The sequence below is a fragment of the Pseudochaenichthys georgianus genome, chromosome 6 (assembly GCF_902827115.2).
Source record: "Pseudochaenichthys georgianus chromosome 6, fPseGeo1.2, whole genome shotgun sequence".
Taxonomy (NCBI): Eukaryota; Metazoa; Chordata; class Actinopteri; order Perciformes; family Channichthyidae; genus Pseudochaenichthys; species Pseudochaenichthys georgianus.
In genome coordinates this window covers 18,803,193-18,817,069 of record NC_047508.1, presented here as the reverse complement: position 1 = coordinate 18,817,069, position 13,877 = coordinate 18,803,193, and the positions used below count along the sequence as shown (strand labels likewise).

The following is a 13,877-nucleotide window of genomic DNA, read 5'->3' as shown; positions in this document are numbered from 1 at the left end:
TTCTATCAGATGGTGGCAAGATCTCGTCTAGTCATCAGGAAGCTCATTTCGTTCTCCGTCTTTTATGTTTTTCTTTCCTTTTTTGCACTCCCATAGAACACTAAAGAAGGGTTTGTTTGTCCTTTCTAAGATGTGATTGTCTGTTTTTGATTGATGTAAAGACAAAAACACGATCACAGTGATTCCTCTATAAATCAAAAATAACTATTTGAAGACTACAGAATGCACTATGGTGCTTTTTAAATATGGTAAAAGACAATTTACGTGAGTGTATATGATTCGAATGTTTAATCAGGCACCCTGTGAACCTCGATACTGGCTGTACTCTTCTGTGGAAGTGTCCTTGTTCTCTCTGACCACGCGGTTGTTGTGATAAGCAGAGCAGCAGACGTGAGTTTGATGTTTTTGAAAGCCGATCGGTCTCTCTGCTGCCGTGGCGACTCGAGCGACGAGCTCCTGAGATAATGGCTACTGTACAAAACGTTCTCGAGCTGACGGACACATAATGTTCGCACACTCACATCTGCGGGAAACACTGTTAATGAGATGCTGCACGGACATGAGTGTTTTCTCAGAAGCCCGCGTCATTCACAGAGAGACTCAAAGGATACTTCACAATGGAGAAAGGTCGACAAGGAGATGAGGAATATATTACGTTTCATCGTTGAGGAAACCACATTGGTTCTAATTTTACTCAAGAACATAGTAATTCAACTAGGTTTCTTTCTCCAAGTGTTTTTACAGCAGTCTAATACAATAAATAATACCTTAAAAAGGTTATACATTTCAGTTTTTATTCAAACTGCCCTCTTTGATATTGTGGTTTTTCCTTTTAACTGTGTCAATGTTCCTGTTATCCCACAAACAATATTACTTTGCAAGAAAATGTATCTTTGTCATTTATGTGTGTATACCTGCACAATTCATTAAAGAAAAAAAGAAAAGAAAAAATGTAGCCTAAATATTGAAATGAAAACCATCGAAAGACCCAAATACTGATTTCAAATAAAAGTGTCAACATATATGAAAGTGCAGTGACACATTGAAAACGGTTATACTACATTTACAAAAGATACTGTTTTGTAGAATATTATTTAAAGATAACGGCATGCCGTGTTTACACTTCGTCAGTAGCTCCAGCTCAGCGAGTTTAGACCACGTCACCAGGTTCCGTGTTCTCAGGGTCAAAGAGCAAACTGGGCGAAATAACAACCCAAACACAACGTGGCTCCGCTCACATGCCAGACAGTCTGATGCAGCTGTCCCGTCTGCTGATACAGGAAACGAGACATGTCTCCTGGGAAAGGGGTCCCCTAAACCTCTCCTTTCATCCCTCCTCTCTGCGTGTTATTGTTTGCATCTCACGGCCCGGCAGAATGCGGCCTCGCTGCTCCAGTTATGTAACATACCTAGAAACGGACCAAGAAGCGCACTAATGTGATTTGACTTGTGCTCTTTAGGAAGCGTGCTGATCTTATCAGCTGATTTTTAAATAGTTATCGTCCATGCCGACGACGTGGTGGCCGCTTCGAAGGGTTCTCCTCGCGGTGATGCCTGTGCCATACCTGCCAAAATGTTAAGCATTTTTCAAATACTTACCTCATTTCATCGTTCACGCTCCGTTTGAATGTGATGTGCAAAATATGTCGACACGGTCACTGGGGCAGAAACAAACCGCTCTACATCAATCCGTCACTCACTGTAGTGCCGTTGGGTTTGTCAGGCCATCAGCACCGATTCCTCAGCTTAGCCCGTGTTAAAGGAACATTCTTTACATGAAGCTATGTGTGAGTTTGTTCTGGGAAGCTGTGCAGGTCACGTCCACATTCCCCTCGGCAGGACATCTGGGACTAAATGTCCTCACTTAGGGGTTAATGAGCTGCGTCAGGGCGGGCATGCACAGCCATGGAGCAGGAAGCCTCCCAAACTGTGAGCATGATACCCACTCCCTCCTTATTTCTAGAACATTCTTTTCTGTTAAGGGTAACTTGCAGTGTCTGTCTTTGTATCCGGTAGTTCTGTCCCATGTCAGTAAGACTTAGGTAATGACTCTGACATTGCACTTCAGCTTCTTTAACCGAGGCATCTTCCACTCGGACCATTTTTGGAATCTGTTGGTTTTTGTTTTTCCTTAGGACCATTAAAGACAACTCTGTTCCCCGTGACCCACCCCATCACACTCAAAGTAATATGCATCCTGTGAAAACATGGGCGCTATCCAAATGCTTTTTCCCTCCATCTTTACCTGTGTTCCAGGAAGGTCTTTCTCCTCCACCCAGCCCCCTCCATGTTATCCTCTCCTCCTTGCACACAGACTGCCTCTTGTGCTCCTGAGCAAACATTAAAGCACATGTTTTACCACAGCTTAACCCCCTCACCTCACCTCTCCACACTCAGTGGTTTCACTGTTTAATAGTCTTTCGCTTAATGTACATTTTAATGTTTCACACTTTGCTTTTCTGTATGTGTTTTCTGATACTCAGCCAGAGTATTGGTGGAAAGTGACTCGTTAAGTTTTTCTTCAAAGAATGCTGGTCTATAGCGTCAGCATCGTGCTGGCTCGGTGTCAAGTGTCACAAAAGAGCCCACGCACACGCTGACACACAGAATCCACACCCTTGTTATAAAACCTGGAATGGAAAACTCAGTCTAGCTTTAAGTTCCTTTTAAGTTGGAGTGAGAAGCTTTTTCCAAAGGTGGTTAATGTTCGTAGAGATGTAGTCTACTCTCAGCTTTCTTATAAGTCGCACACCGAAACCTTTTTAATCCTGTCTTCAGCGTCTATTTGCTGTTCTCCAGGTTTTCAAATCATTTCATTTACCTGATGTAAAAAATGTACTCGGAAACATTTTGCGCCAGCAGGTGGCAATCTCACACCTGAGTTGTCTCTTGACTTGTGAGCTCTGTGCTGCGCTGTGTGTGTTGTGTTACACTGCAGCTCTAATCAGTTCGTAATGTTTTGGTTTGGTTCAGAAATGTTCTGAATTTTATCTGCAGTTGGGAGATCAGAAGTTTAGTGTGTTTGTGTCCTTACCTCCGTGCCAAGGTTATCATATTCCTCCCAGGAAAAGCCACATTCTTCTCCTTTTTGAGGTTTATTACATTTCTGGGAAGAAGGGTAGCCTTCAGTAACCTTGTTCTTTTTCCTCCAGCTATGCAAGAGGCACAACACATGCTAACAGCTACACTGTATAATAACTCAGTTTAAAGACTTTGCTTTGCAGCCAACAAGTCGTTTTTTGAAGTGCTCTAAACAAGTGCAAATAAATAAATTCCCTTACAACTGGGAAAACAACATCTGAAGTGCAGATAAAGATCATGTGATATGATCAATAGCTCAAAACTACTAAATGCACTAAGGGGGAGTCCAATCCAGTCACATGTCTAAGAATGAAGTCTGAACCTCAACTACAAGGACCGCTTTAAAGCTCTATCATTCATCTTAGCTGCTGGGAGTTCCAGTTTAAATGATTGGCCTACTAATGGATAACATAACCACTAATTTGATATTCGATCACACACTAAAGTCATCTTTCATGCAAAAATGATATTAAAAAATGATATTAATCTGAATATCTTTCGTAGACATTCTCTTAACACTTTGGGCTTTGAGACTTTTGGACATGTTCCACTATTTTCAGAAGGTTGACTAATCGATTCAGTACAGGAGCCCCCCAGGGTTGTGTGAGCCCCCCAGGGTTGTGTGAGCTCCCCGGTCCTCTTCACACTGTACACAAACGACTGTACGAGAATCCACCCGGAGAATTATATCATCAAATTCTCCGATGATACAGCCATCCTTGGCTTAATGCACAAAGGCAGCAGTTCATCGGCTCATCACTCTGAAGTAGAGAGATGTGTGCAGTGGTGTGATCTTAACCATCTAGTGCTGAATGTGAAGAAGACTGAGGAGATGGTGTGGGAGTCAGTGGGACCCAAAGGCAGAGGGTGACCTTAGGCCGGTGGTTATCCACAAGGAACCCATAACTCAGGGCAGCTCCTATAAGTACCTTGGTGTCCATCTGGATAAGACACTCAGCTGGAAGGCGCATGTTCAAGGTCTGTGCTCTAGACTTCAACAGCGGTTGTACTTTCTGCGTCGACTCCGGGCTTTCGGAGTCGACCAGAAGTTCATGTTCCTGTTCTATCATGCCGTGTTGGAGAGCATCATTGGGTATGGTATCACTGCCTGGTACGGTAACTTGACAGTGCAGTCAAAGTCACAGATCGCTCGCCTGGTACAGACTGCTATGAACATTATGGGGGTTAAAAAACACCCATCTCTCCAAAACATACGAGCAGTCCATTATCAGACAGGCAAACAGAATAGTGTCTGATCCCACCCACATACTCCACCCAGATTCCAGCTCCTACCTTCTGGTAGAAGATTCAAGGTTCCCAAGAGCAGGCTGAACCGCTATAAGCACTCATTCCTACCAATGTCCATTAAGCTTCTTAACATTCCCATGAAATGAAATGTAGTCAAATGGAATGAAATGTACTTTTTAAATGTTGGCCATGAGGGTTGTGCAGTCGGTCGCCATTGTCAGTCTGTGTATTGTGTTTGTTCAAACGGTGTATGACTGATGATATGTGTATGTCTCTTAATGTCCACTATGTGTACATGTATGCTGAACTGCAGGACGGAGTCCAGAACAAATGTCCTTACGGGGACAATAAAGTATATTGTATCGTATCGTATCGATTCATCTAGGAAATAGTCAGCAGATTAATCGATAATGAAAATAATTGTCCCCTAATGTTAGAGATGACCTCCTCTGATATAAGGTGCATGTCATTGTGTGCACAGTGCACAGCGCAGCCTCTACCCACACCGTCCCAGTCCTATGTGTCATGTGATTCATCTTGTGACTGTGATGGAGTCTAACCTGCGGGCCTCAATGCTGAGGACACAGGTGTTCAGAGCACATGCAGAATGTGACTGAGTGATGCAGCAGCATGTCACAGGTTAATTCACAGGTCAGCCCCCCCCCAGCCCTGCTCTCCTGTTCCGCCTTGATCTATGAGCTGACCTTGCACATGTGTGTGTGTGTGTGTGTGTGTGTGTGTGTGTGTGTGTGTGTGTGTGTGTGTGTGTGTGTGTGTGTGTGTGTGTGTGTGTGTGTGTGTGTGTGTGTGTGTGTGTGTGTGTGTGTGTGTGTGTGTGTGTGTGTGTGTGTGTGTGTGTGTGTGTGTGTGTGTGTGTGTGTGTGTGTGTGTGTGTGTGTGTGTGTGTGTGTGTGTGTGTGTGTGTGTGTGTGTGTGTGTGTGTGTGTGTGTGTGTGTGTGTGTGTGTGTGTGTGTGTGTGTGGACAAACAAACAGGTGTTTTGCTGCCCAGGTGGCAACACATGGGATGGATCTGACTCTCCCCTGCTGAGGAATGCAGGGAGGAGGAGGAGGGCAGCGAGGCCAGGGCATGCTGTGACAAACTCCCACACAGCTCAAACTCTTTCACTCCTCTTATCCACATCTCAGTGTCTGCTCTCTTTCACTCTCCTTTTTCTGTTCTGTTTTTCACTTCCCTTCTCCTGCAGAGCCCATCCCTCATTCTTACCTAATCTCAACGTCTCCCCTCTTTCTCACTTCCTTCCCTCTCAACCGTACCTCCTCCTCCATATTCCTTTCTGCCCTATTCCCGCCGATATCTACGCAGTATCCATGGAGATGGTGATTTATGAACTTCCGGACACGAGTCTGGTATGTCTCATCTCCTGTCTTCCATCTTGCTAAAGCCCTCTCTTCCTTCAGTCATGACCCAGGCAGAACATGGCCTCCTGTCTCTAAAACAGACTTGGCTTCTCCCTTTTTACATAACAGCTCCAGATAACATGCAGAAACACTTCATCATTTGGGATGTTAATTAGATTACGAGTGCAGAAGCATTACTGAAGTGGAGTAGTTTTCCTTCATGCCTTGCGGCTGTTAAATGGAGCATACAGTTGAATATGTTTGCTCGTGAAGTGCACACATCTACCTGCCAAACAAAGAGAAACAAGTCAAACTAAACTCCTGAGATCTGCCGCTCTCGAGACTCTTCATGTTGCTCTTTTTTCCTCAGATCTTCTTTTCTTTTGTTCAGCCAGGCTGCGTGTGCAGAGTGCGCTGGCATGTCTTCACATGCAGCCCTTCCCCTAAAGGAATGCAGCGAAGGAGAGATGAATCCAGGGAGAGAAGGGGCACACGTGCAAAGAGAGAAAGACGACTTGAAGGTCTTAAAGGTGGATAGGAAGGTCATAGAAAAACCAATGGGCAAGAACTGATGTTTTATATATTAACACGATGTCTAAAATGCCATGTATTGGTGCATAATGCACAGTGTGTATGTTAAGAGCGCTCTGCAGAGATGAGGCGTGTGCACTTAATAAATTAAGGCATGATACAAATTTCATTAAGTACAGAGGTGGACTAATTGCCAAGTTTGATAATATACGTTTGGCACGGACACACACGCTATAGACGCTTCAAAATGTGCGGGTTAAGCAGCGTCTCGTGCGCAGGGGAAGAGTTGAACGAGAGAGTTGAAGTTCTAGGACAGAGATGAACCATTTTGTCTCAAAAAACTGGTTCAGTTCTTTCATTCAGAGATGTCAGACCAACATTGCAATTTTGGCAATAATTAAAACAATTGTAGCTGTCGCCGCAGAAACGACCGGTTGGTATTGCCGGTCGGGTCGCTGGGTTCGGTGTGCAGAGTGTCTCCCGGCCTTGCTGACCTTTCTATCCCGGCCTATAGAAAACCCCCAGGCACTAAAGACCCTCAGTGTGCACTGTTTTCACTGGCTAAGACCTTACCTAAACACACTTCACCACTCCCACACACCCTGAATGCAGCGCCAACTGAAGGTCTTACAGAAAAACTTGGAACTGCTGGGATTTGTATTTATTCATTTTGTTTTTTAACATGGTTGGCCGCCTGACCCGCCTGTCATTTTGATCCCGGCTATGATTGGCTGGAGATTTAGCGTTGGCAGGGACTGAGCTGTTGCCAGGCCCCAAGGCTCATCTGCTGCATTTGTGACTCATCTGCTGGCTGGCCTGGAGTCAGTGTTGTCTTTGTCTGCGCTAGGTGGAATGTCCGCTCGCTTTCAGACCCAACCTGTTGGGCCAGCCATCATCGCACGGCAGCAAAGAGAGCGCTGCAGGCAAACAGATTTAGTCCTTTTGGACCACTTCTAATGTGTTTTTCTGTGAGGTTATACGACTTAATGTCTCTTCCTTCAACAGTACATTGTTTAAAGCGACTATTACGTTTTTAGTCGTCAACAGTCCAGTAAGACATGTTTCTTACAACATAGTCCCACCTGCTAAACATCCACGCTGTAATTGATGAAATAAGTAAAAAATGTCTGCTGTCGATTTCCCCTTGTCATCTGTTGGTCTGATCAGTTGTCGTTGTAGTTATTATTTATTCATTCATCAGATTAAGGCTCAACATATTCATCAGACACAAGACCAGTGACGTCAAAGTGTTTTAATTTACTGCCTTCAATATTTCTCCTCCCCTCTTTTTAACAAGGGATGTGCTTACTTTACTTTAATGTAGCTCTGTGTCTCCAGGGTGGTTTATAGTACAAATATCTTTCAAAGTTCTCATGTAACCATTTTAAATGTAACCTCAAGTAACCGTTGAAGAAATGATTAAGCTATTTTCACTTTTTTACTGTGAAAGGCCTGGAATAGTGCCAGCAAACATCTGGTGTTGTGAGAGTATGGTGGCAGGTGAGTGATGCCATGTCTTGTCTGAATAGTGGAAAGGACCGTGACGTTAGCGGAGAACAAAGAGTAGACCTCTGTCTTTCAGACCATGGGATGTGCCCGTTTGTTTCCATGCACGTCAGACGTTGTGTAAGCGCCGCGGGTCCGCCCCGAGTGCTCCGTTAGCCTGCATCTCGCATAACCCGACAAACTACCTGTGTAACTACAGAAAAGGCCACTTTAAGTTAAAACCCACCGGCTTTTTCAACTTTGACGCCTGACTCTTTAACGCGCTTTGTCCTGCACTGAGTTTAGAGACCCAGGCCAGGCCCCAGTGATCTTGAATGGATGTCTTTAATTTCCAGCGACCACACGGATCCAATAGTTACGAGCAAATGAATGGAAAGTTACCTGAGCACGAGATTTCCATTACGGCAACGTACAGCTTTATCTTGGGTGGTCACAAGTAGCACCGAGTACTTCATGGATCATCTATATCAACACTTTATATACAGTCTGTTTATACAAGTCTATATACAGCCGGTATGATATATGACAAACATAGAAACAAAAATTAGCAGCTGTACGAACTTCGTTCAAATAAATAAGTATAAAACTGTAATAATTCAGCAACTGAAATCAGAACATTTCAGATAAAGAAAAATAAGTTAAGAAGATTATGACGCTGACCAAAAATGCGATGTCTTGTTTGCAGAGTTTTAAATACTCTGTGCTGCAGACACATTCACTAACCCCAGGCCCCACCACAACCCCCCCCCACACCTGGTTACTCACCTGCTTACACAGTCACCGATTAGGCAGCACACACACACACAGACGCACACAGACAGCATGCACCCCACCCCTGTCTCTCTTGACACTGTCCTCTGTCTTCTGTATGAGCCAGGCAGGCTGATGCTATATTTAGCACCAGGGAAAAAGTCAGTGCGCTGTTCTGGTCCCTCTCCCCTCACCCCCTGCTCCTCACCCCTGCTACCACAGCAGGAGCCAGTAACGGGGCCCCTGGATCACACAGCTCCACACATGAAACTCCAGTCCGGTGTGTAACCGTAGTGTTGTGAGAAGGAGTCACGTATGTAAAATGTGGCTACAGCAAGGCACCTGTCGGACCCTCTGTCACTTTTGATCCTTTCAGATAATTTCTTAAATCACATTTAACCATAAACAAGAGGGTCAAACAGTGCACAGTAAACTCCACCAGCATGTCTACAGTCGCTACACACACACATTACACACATCTATAAGCACAGTCCTCGCATACAACACCCTCACAATCTCTTGTATCTTCCTCACGCGGCTACTTACACCCACCCACATACATGGAGTGCACATAGCTCCACAGATCCCTCAGATTAGTGTGTCTTTGTGTGTCTGTGTAGCAGCAGCCAGCTGGTCCAGGGTTTCTCACATCTGCAGCTCCACCATGGCCCCCACAACTTTTGTCTAAGGGAACCGAATAAAAAACGAAGGGGAGACAATGACAGGGAGAGTCACATCAAATCCAGAAAGGGAGGAGAAATGTGAGAAGAGAGCCATAAACGAGAGAATAAGAGAGGAGGTTTGTTGAGAGGCAATAATTAGAGGGAAGAAGGGCGAGGAAATGATGGCTTTGTAACACTTCTGTAGCAGTAATCTTCTCATGAGTCTCAACTCCCCGCGTTCATTTCCTCATTTTATACTTGCGTGTTATTGGCTCAGCCTTCTTTGGACAATTTCATATTGTATTATTTAAATCATGTCAATAATACAAAGCTTCTGAAACAATTGTTACAAACAATTCCCTCGCCCCACAGACAAACACAGACCTCTAGATATCCCTGTGAATCTGCCTTTGTCTCTCAAACTGAATTGGTGTGATTCTCTGCTGGTTCTTCAGCTTCGACATGTTTGAACATGTCATTACAGCTGCCAGCCTTTGTAGGTGGACTCCAGGTGAAGTTCAGAATCAACACAAGGAAAGTTGCTCCACAGTCCCTCCAAGCACACTGCACTTTACAAGGCACCGGTTCTCACGCCAAAAAACTACAATACTCACACTTGTATCTACAGGGTGTGTAGGTGCGCAGTATTGTAATGCTAAACCTGCTGAAACATACCATGTTGAGATTTTGAACCCAACATAGAAGTTATTTTAAAGTTGTTAACTCTGTATTTGTTGTATTTCTAACCTGACTGGGATTTTACTTATCTTTGAATGGCTCATATAATATTGCAACATTTTGAAAATGTGCTTTTTAGCTAACATAACATTACAGTTATTTTTACCACTGTAAAAATTAGGATGTGTTTTGGCTAAATCATTTGAACCACAGCTACAGTTTCAACTTCATTTGACAGTCCTCGTCATTGTTTGCTAATTTTCATAATGTACATATAGTGACAAATGTGTTTTTTTTTTTAAAACTCTTTCGGTCAAAGCTATATTTTTGGTGCGTTAATGTTGGGCTGTTGAGACTGAAACATTAGTAGCTTGTCTAGCTTTCTATGGGCTGTTGAGTGTATTTACATGTGTTGTCCTTTGTTTAAAAGCCATGATTATGTAAACCTGCCCAATAGCAGGCACTTACATGTAGCGAGTAGCGACACCTTTTTATTCCATTGTACTCCACGTTACTGGCTGACCACCTGTTGCTTCATTGTAACTTCACCTAGGGGAGATGCCCCAACCAAATCCACATGAGCAGACTCTGACGTCACTGCAGTCCGCCCACCCTCTCCTCTGATTGGACGAGAGGACTGAGAGGGAGGGTCTTTTCTAAACTTGACAAAGTTGTTCTCCTGACCGTGCAGTAAGTCAGAGCTTCAGATAGATTCAAACTTTGGTGTGATTCGCATGGACTCCACCTGAGTAATTTGAAGCGGAAAGTAACTCATTTGTGTTTATGTTCTAAACCATGGTCGGAGATTATTGCTCCTTTTCTGGAGATAAAACGGACATGCACTCTCAGAAAAACTCCAAAAACGGACTAAGTTGCAAAATGGTGCTTCAGGCAGTCGGAAAAGTTCTAAGGTAAAACACCGTTTCTATTCATACTTGACAAAACCGTCCCTGCTATTGTTCTCGGAGCCGAGCCTCTAGTGTAAATGGCACAATTTTATAATTCATTTAGGCTTCGGAGGATCGATGGAGACGTATTATCCGAGTATATAACGTTTAACTTGTGTTAATATGTCGTGTTATGCTGTTCTCAGAAGCTTAAAAAAATCACTTTAGCTTTATTGTTTCCCCGACGTTGTATGTAATCATTCCGCAATGTATTACACAGGTACACAGACGTCCGGTGACTGACAGATATTAAACCGAATAAGTAACGCTACTTTGTGCTCATGTCCCGGCTGTTGCCTGCGTAACACCATTATGCTTTACCATGCCTCTATAACTCAGCCTGGAGGATAAGTAGTTGTCAACTCTCAGCGCCAATTACACAAGCACCGGGACCCTCTGGTTCCGGGGTCACAGCGATTTAGCAGCCGGTGGTGGTAGGGGACGTGGAGCCTGAACGCCTCATTCCTCTTTCTGCAGCTCTCACTAACAAGACTCAACAAGAGCAAGAGAAATGTGACACCGTCTCCTCATCTAATAAATTATTCAAGAGACTGTTAACGATTTAGCATGCTTAACCTAAAGAGGAAATTATTTTTAAATCAGTTTTAAACGTTTTTGGTTTTAACAAAAACAAATTGATAAATGAGCACACTTTGGACAAGGTAGCAAGCCTGTAAATCCTTATTGACTCTCCTTTTAGACAATCCTACCAACACTGCAGGCAGTTCATTATAGTGTTAACATTTAGGGGAACAGGCGAAACACTTTGAAATTGGATCATGTGATTGCCTTTTTCTGAATCTCTCTTTTACTTTTAACATACTTTTTGTTTACTACTCGTAAGTGTGGTCAGATAACCCAAATAGGAGTGTTAACAGTGGGTTTGTGTGGCGAAGAAGATACCCAAGTCAGTGATTGTAATTAAGGCAATATTTGAACCTATTTGACATATGAGTAATAATACCCTGTAGGTGTCATGTGAAGAAAACCTGCACTCATCATCAGTGCATTCCTCCAGGGGACAGACCGTCCTGCTTTGCTTAAGTTTCCTCTTACCTTTCAAGTCTGGGGACAGGTGTGCTTTTAAGCAGCAGCCCCAAGGACACAAGCCTCAAAATATATTGTAGTCTGTAAAGATTCAGCGAGAGATAGTGAAGAGAAAAATATCCACCATTTTAGGATCTCTTACGAGATTGTGAGCATGAGGAAATGAACACAGTAGAGAGCGTTATTGTAAAGTATCTTATGTCTTTTGCAAGAACCTTTGACAGATCCAGTCAAGTTGGGCTGCTCATATTTGTGGTGGAACTCCGCACCTTATTACAGGAATCGGCTGCTTACAGGGAAACACACCAAGTTATTTGCCTGGGAGGCACATCGGGGGATTTTCACACGTTTGACGTGTATTGGAAAAACTGAACAGAAAACACTCCATCAAAGTTAACAAGGATGCATAGCTTCTGGTTTTATGGGGGGGGGGGGCGTAGATCTGTTTATAGCTCCACTTTTAACCAGTTTGCTCTGCCTGTGAATGGTTGAATGTCCTTTGCTCGGAAGCAGGTATGAATACTAGAGTGGGATAGATGGCTTCAATAGATTTTAACGATCTAACCCTTTTTCACATGTTTATTTCTTGCTTATATTGTCTACTGGAATAGTGCTGGGTACATGTTTTTTTACCTATTTCATTCAGTAGCAATCCAGATGTACTGATTGGATTGATTCAAGTGTAGATAAATCTCTTTCAGCTCCTCATTCATAAGATCCTTGTCAATAGCTTCCTACCATACCATTGTCCCAGCCAACCTTCTTCTAACAAGGTTACATTTTCCAAGTGCTTAACCAGGGATTCAATCTTATCTCCACCCAAAGACCCCTTTCCTGTTGCACACGTTGTGTTGTGATGTTAAAGAGGCCCCATTATAGTGCCGGTGGGGGGTCTTTACATACTCTGCAGGCCTCAGAGCCACTGAATGGGGTTTAGCATAGGACGACGAGGGGAAAAGGGGGGTAGCCACAACGTGTGTGTGTGTGTGTGTGTGTGTGTGTGTGTGTGTGTGTGTGTGTGTGTGTGTGTGTGTGTGTGTGTGTGTGTGTGTGTGTGTGTGTGTGTGTGTGTGTGTGTGTGTGTGTGTGTGTGTGTGTGTGTGTGTGTGTGTGTGTGTGTGTGTGTGTGTGTGTGTGTGTGTGTGTGTGTGTGTGTGTGTGTGTGTGTGTGTGTGTGTGTGTGTGTGTGTGTGTGCCCAAGCTACAATTCCCATGTACTGATTTACAGTGCCTCTGACACCCCGGTGATGCTACTGATTAAGTTGTGGCAGCTGTGCCTTCTTTGTTTGTGTTTTCTTCTTATCTCTTCACTCCAGAACTCAAATGTACTGAAAACTGAAATATTTGTGCACCAATGCTCTTTTAGAAACGTCATAAACTACTTTGACAGAGCGGTTTACTGTTTAGGCTTAAGTACTGCAAGGCAAACGTCTGGTTTAGTCCATCCTTAACTCTGTCTCTTTTTAAAGCTGTAATGGCTGCTGTGGTTTAGCTTCAGTGTGCTCAGACTGCCTGCTCTCCTCTGTCTGTGGTTTTTTGGGGGAAAAGGGCCATTGAGTCTATTCAATTTAAATCTTGAAATAGATCAGGAGGCCAGACTACGAGAAAACTGATCCTCCTGACTGAAGCTACTCTTTTTACAAAATGGCTCAAGTTAGTTCTCTCAGTTCCATTCTTATCGGAGATTAGAGAGATATCCTGTTGCTATTGATTTTTGATTGCAGTTTTTATAACCCTTGAATTCTGTGAACCTTATAATCAGTAGGAGCCACTTCCTGACATTCAATTGATTCACTCTCAGGTGTTTGTCTAAAGGTCAGTTTGAAGTGTTTGATTTCCTTAGGCCCCATTTACACGGAAATGAAAACGAACCGAATTCAATATCAAAAAAGTATTCCGTTCTCACGGATACGGCTCAATAAACATGTCCCTTCACATGAGACCGCTCGACCCGCTGGAGACGCTGTAGTACATATGCCGGGCCTGTAAGTGGCGCTGTACTTCCGCCACAAAATACACCAAAAGCGGCGAAGAAGACCCCCGAGCATGGTTGCCATGGTTGCCTG

At 43.8% G+C, this 13,877-nt stretch overlaps 1 protein-coding gene across 5 annotated transcripts in view; it reads left to right on the top strand.

The window, feature by feature from the left end:
* Window positions 1-13,877, top strand: part of mob2a (MOB kinase activator 2a) — a 62,671-nt gene that overhangs the window by 36,134 nt on the left and 12,660 nt on the right. The window contains exon 1 of one of the 5 annotated variants that reach the window (XM_034085095.2): window positions 5,492-5,699. The exons of 3 other annotated variants lie outside the window; for them this stretch is intronic. In XM_034085095.2, the coding sequence (XP_033940986.1) occupies window positions 5,677-5,699 (23 nt within the window). In that variant the 5' untranslated portion in view covers window positions 5,492-5,676. Of the gene's footprint in view, window positions 1-5,491; window positions 5,700-10,517; window positions 10,729-13,877 lie in introns of those variants that run through there. One more of the 5 variants, XM_034085091.1, reaches the window with a different exon arrangement.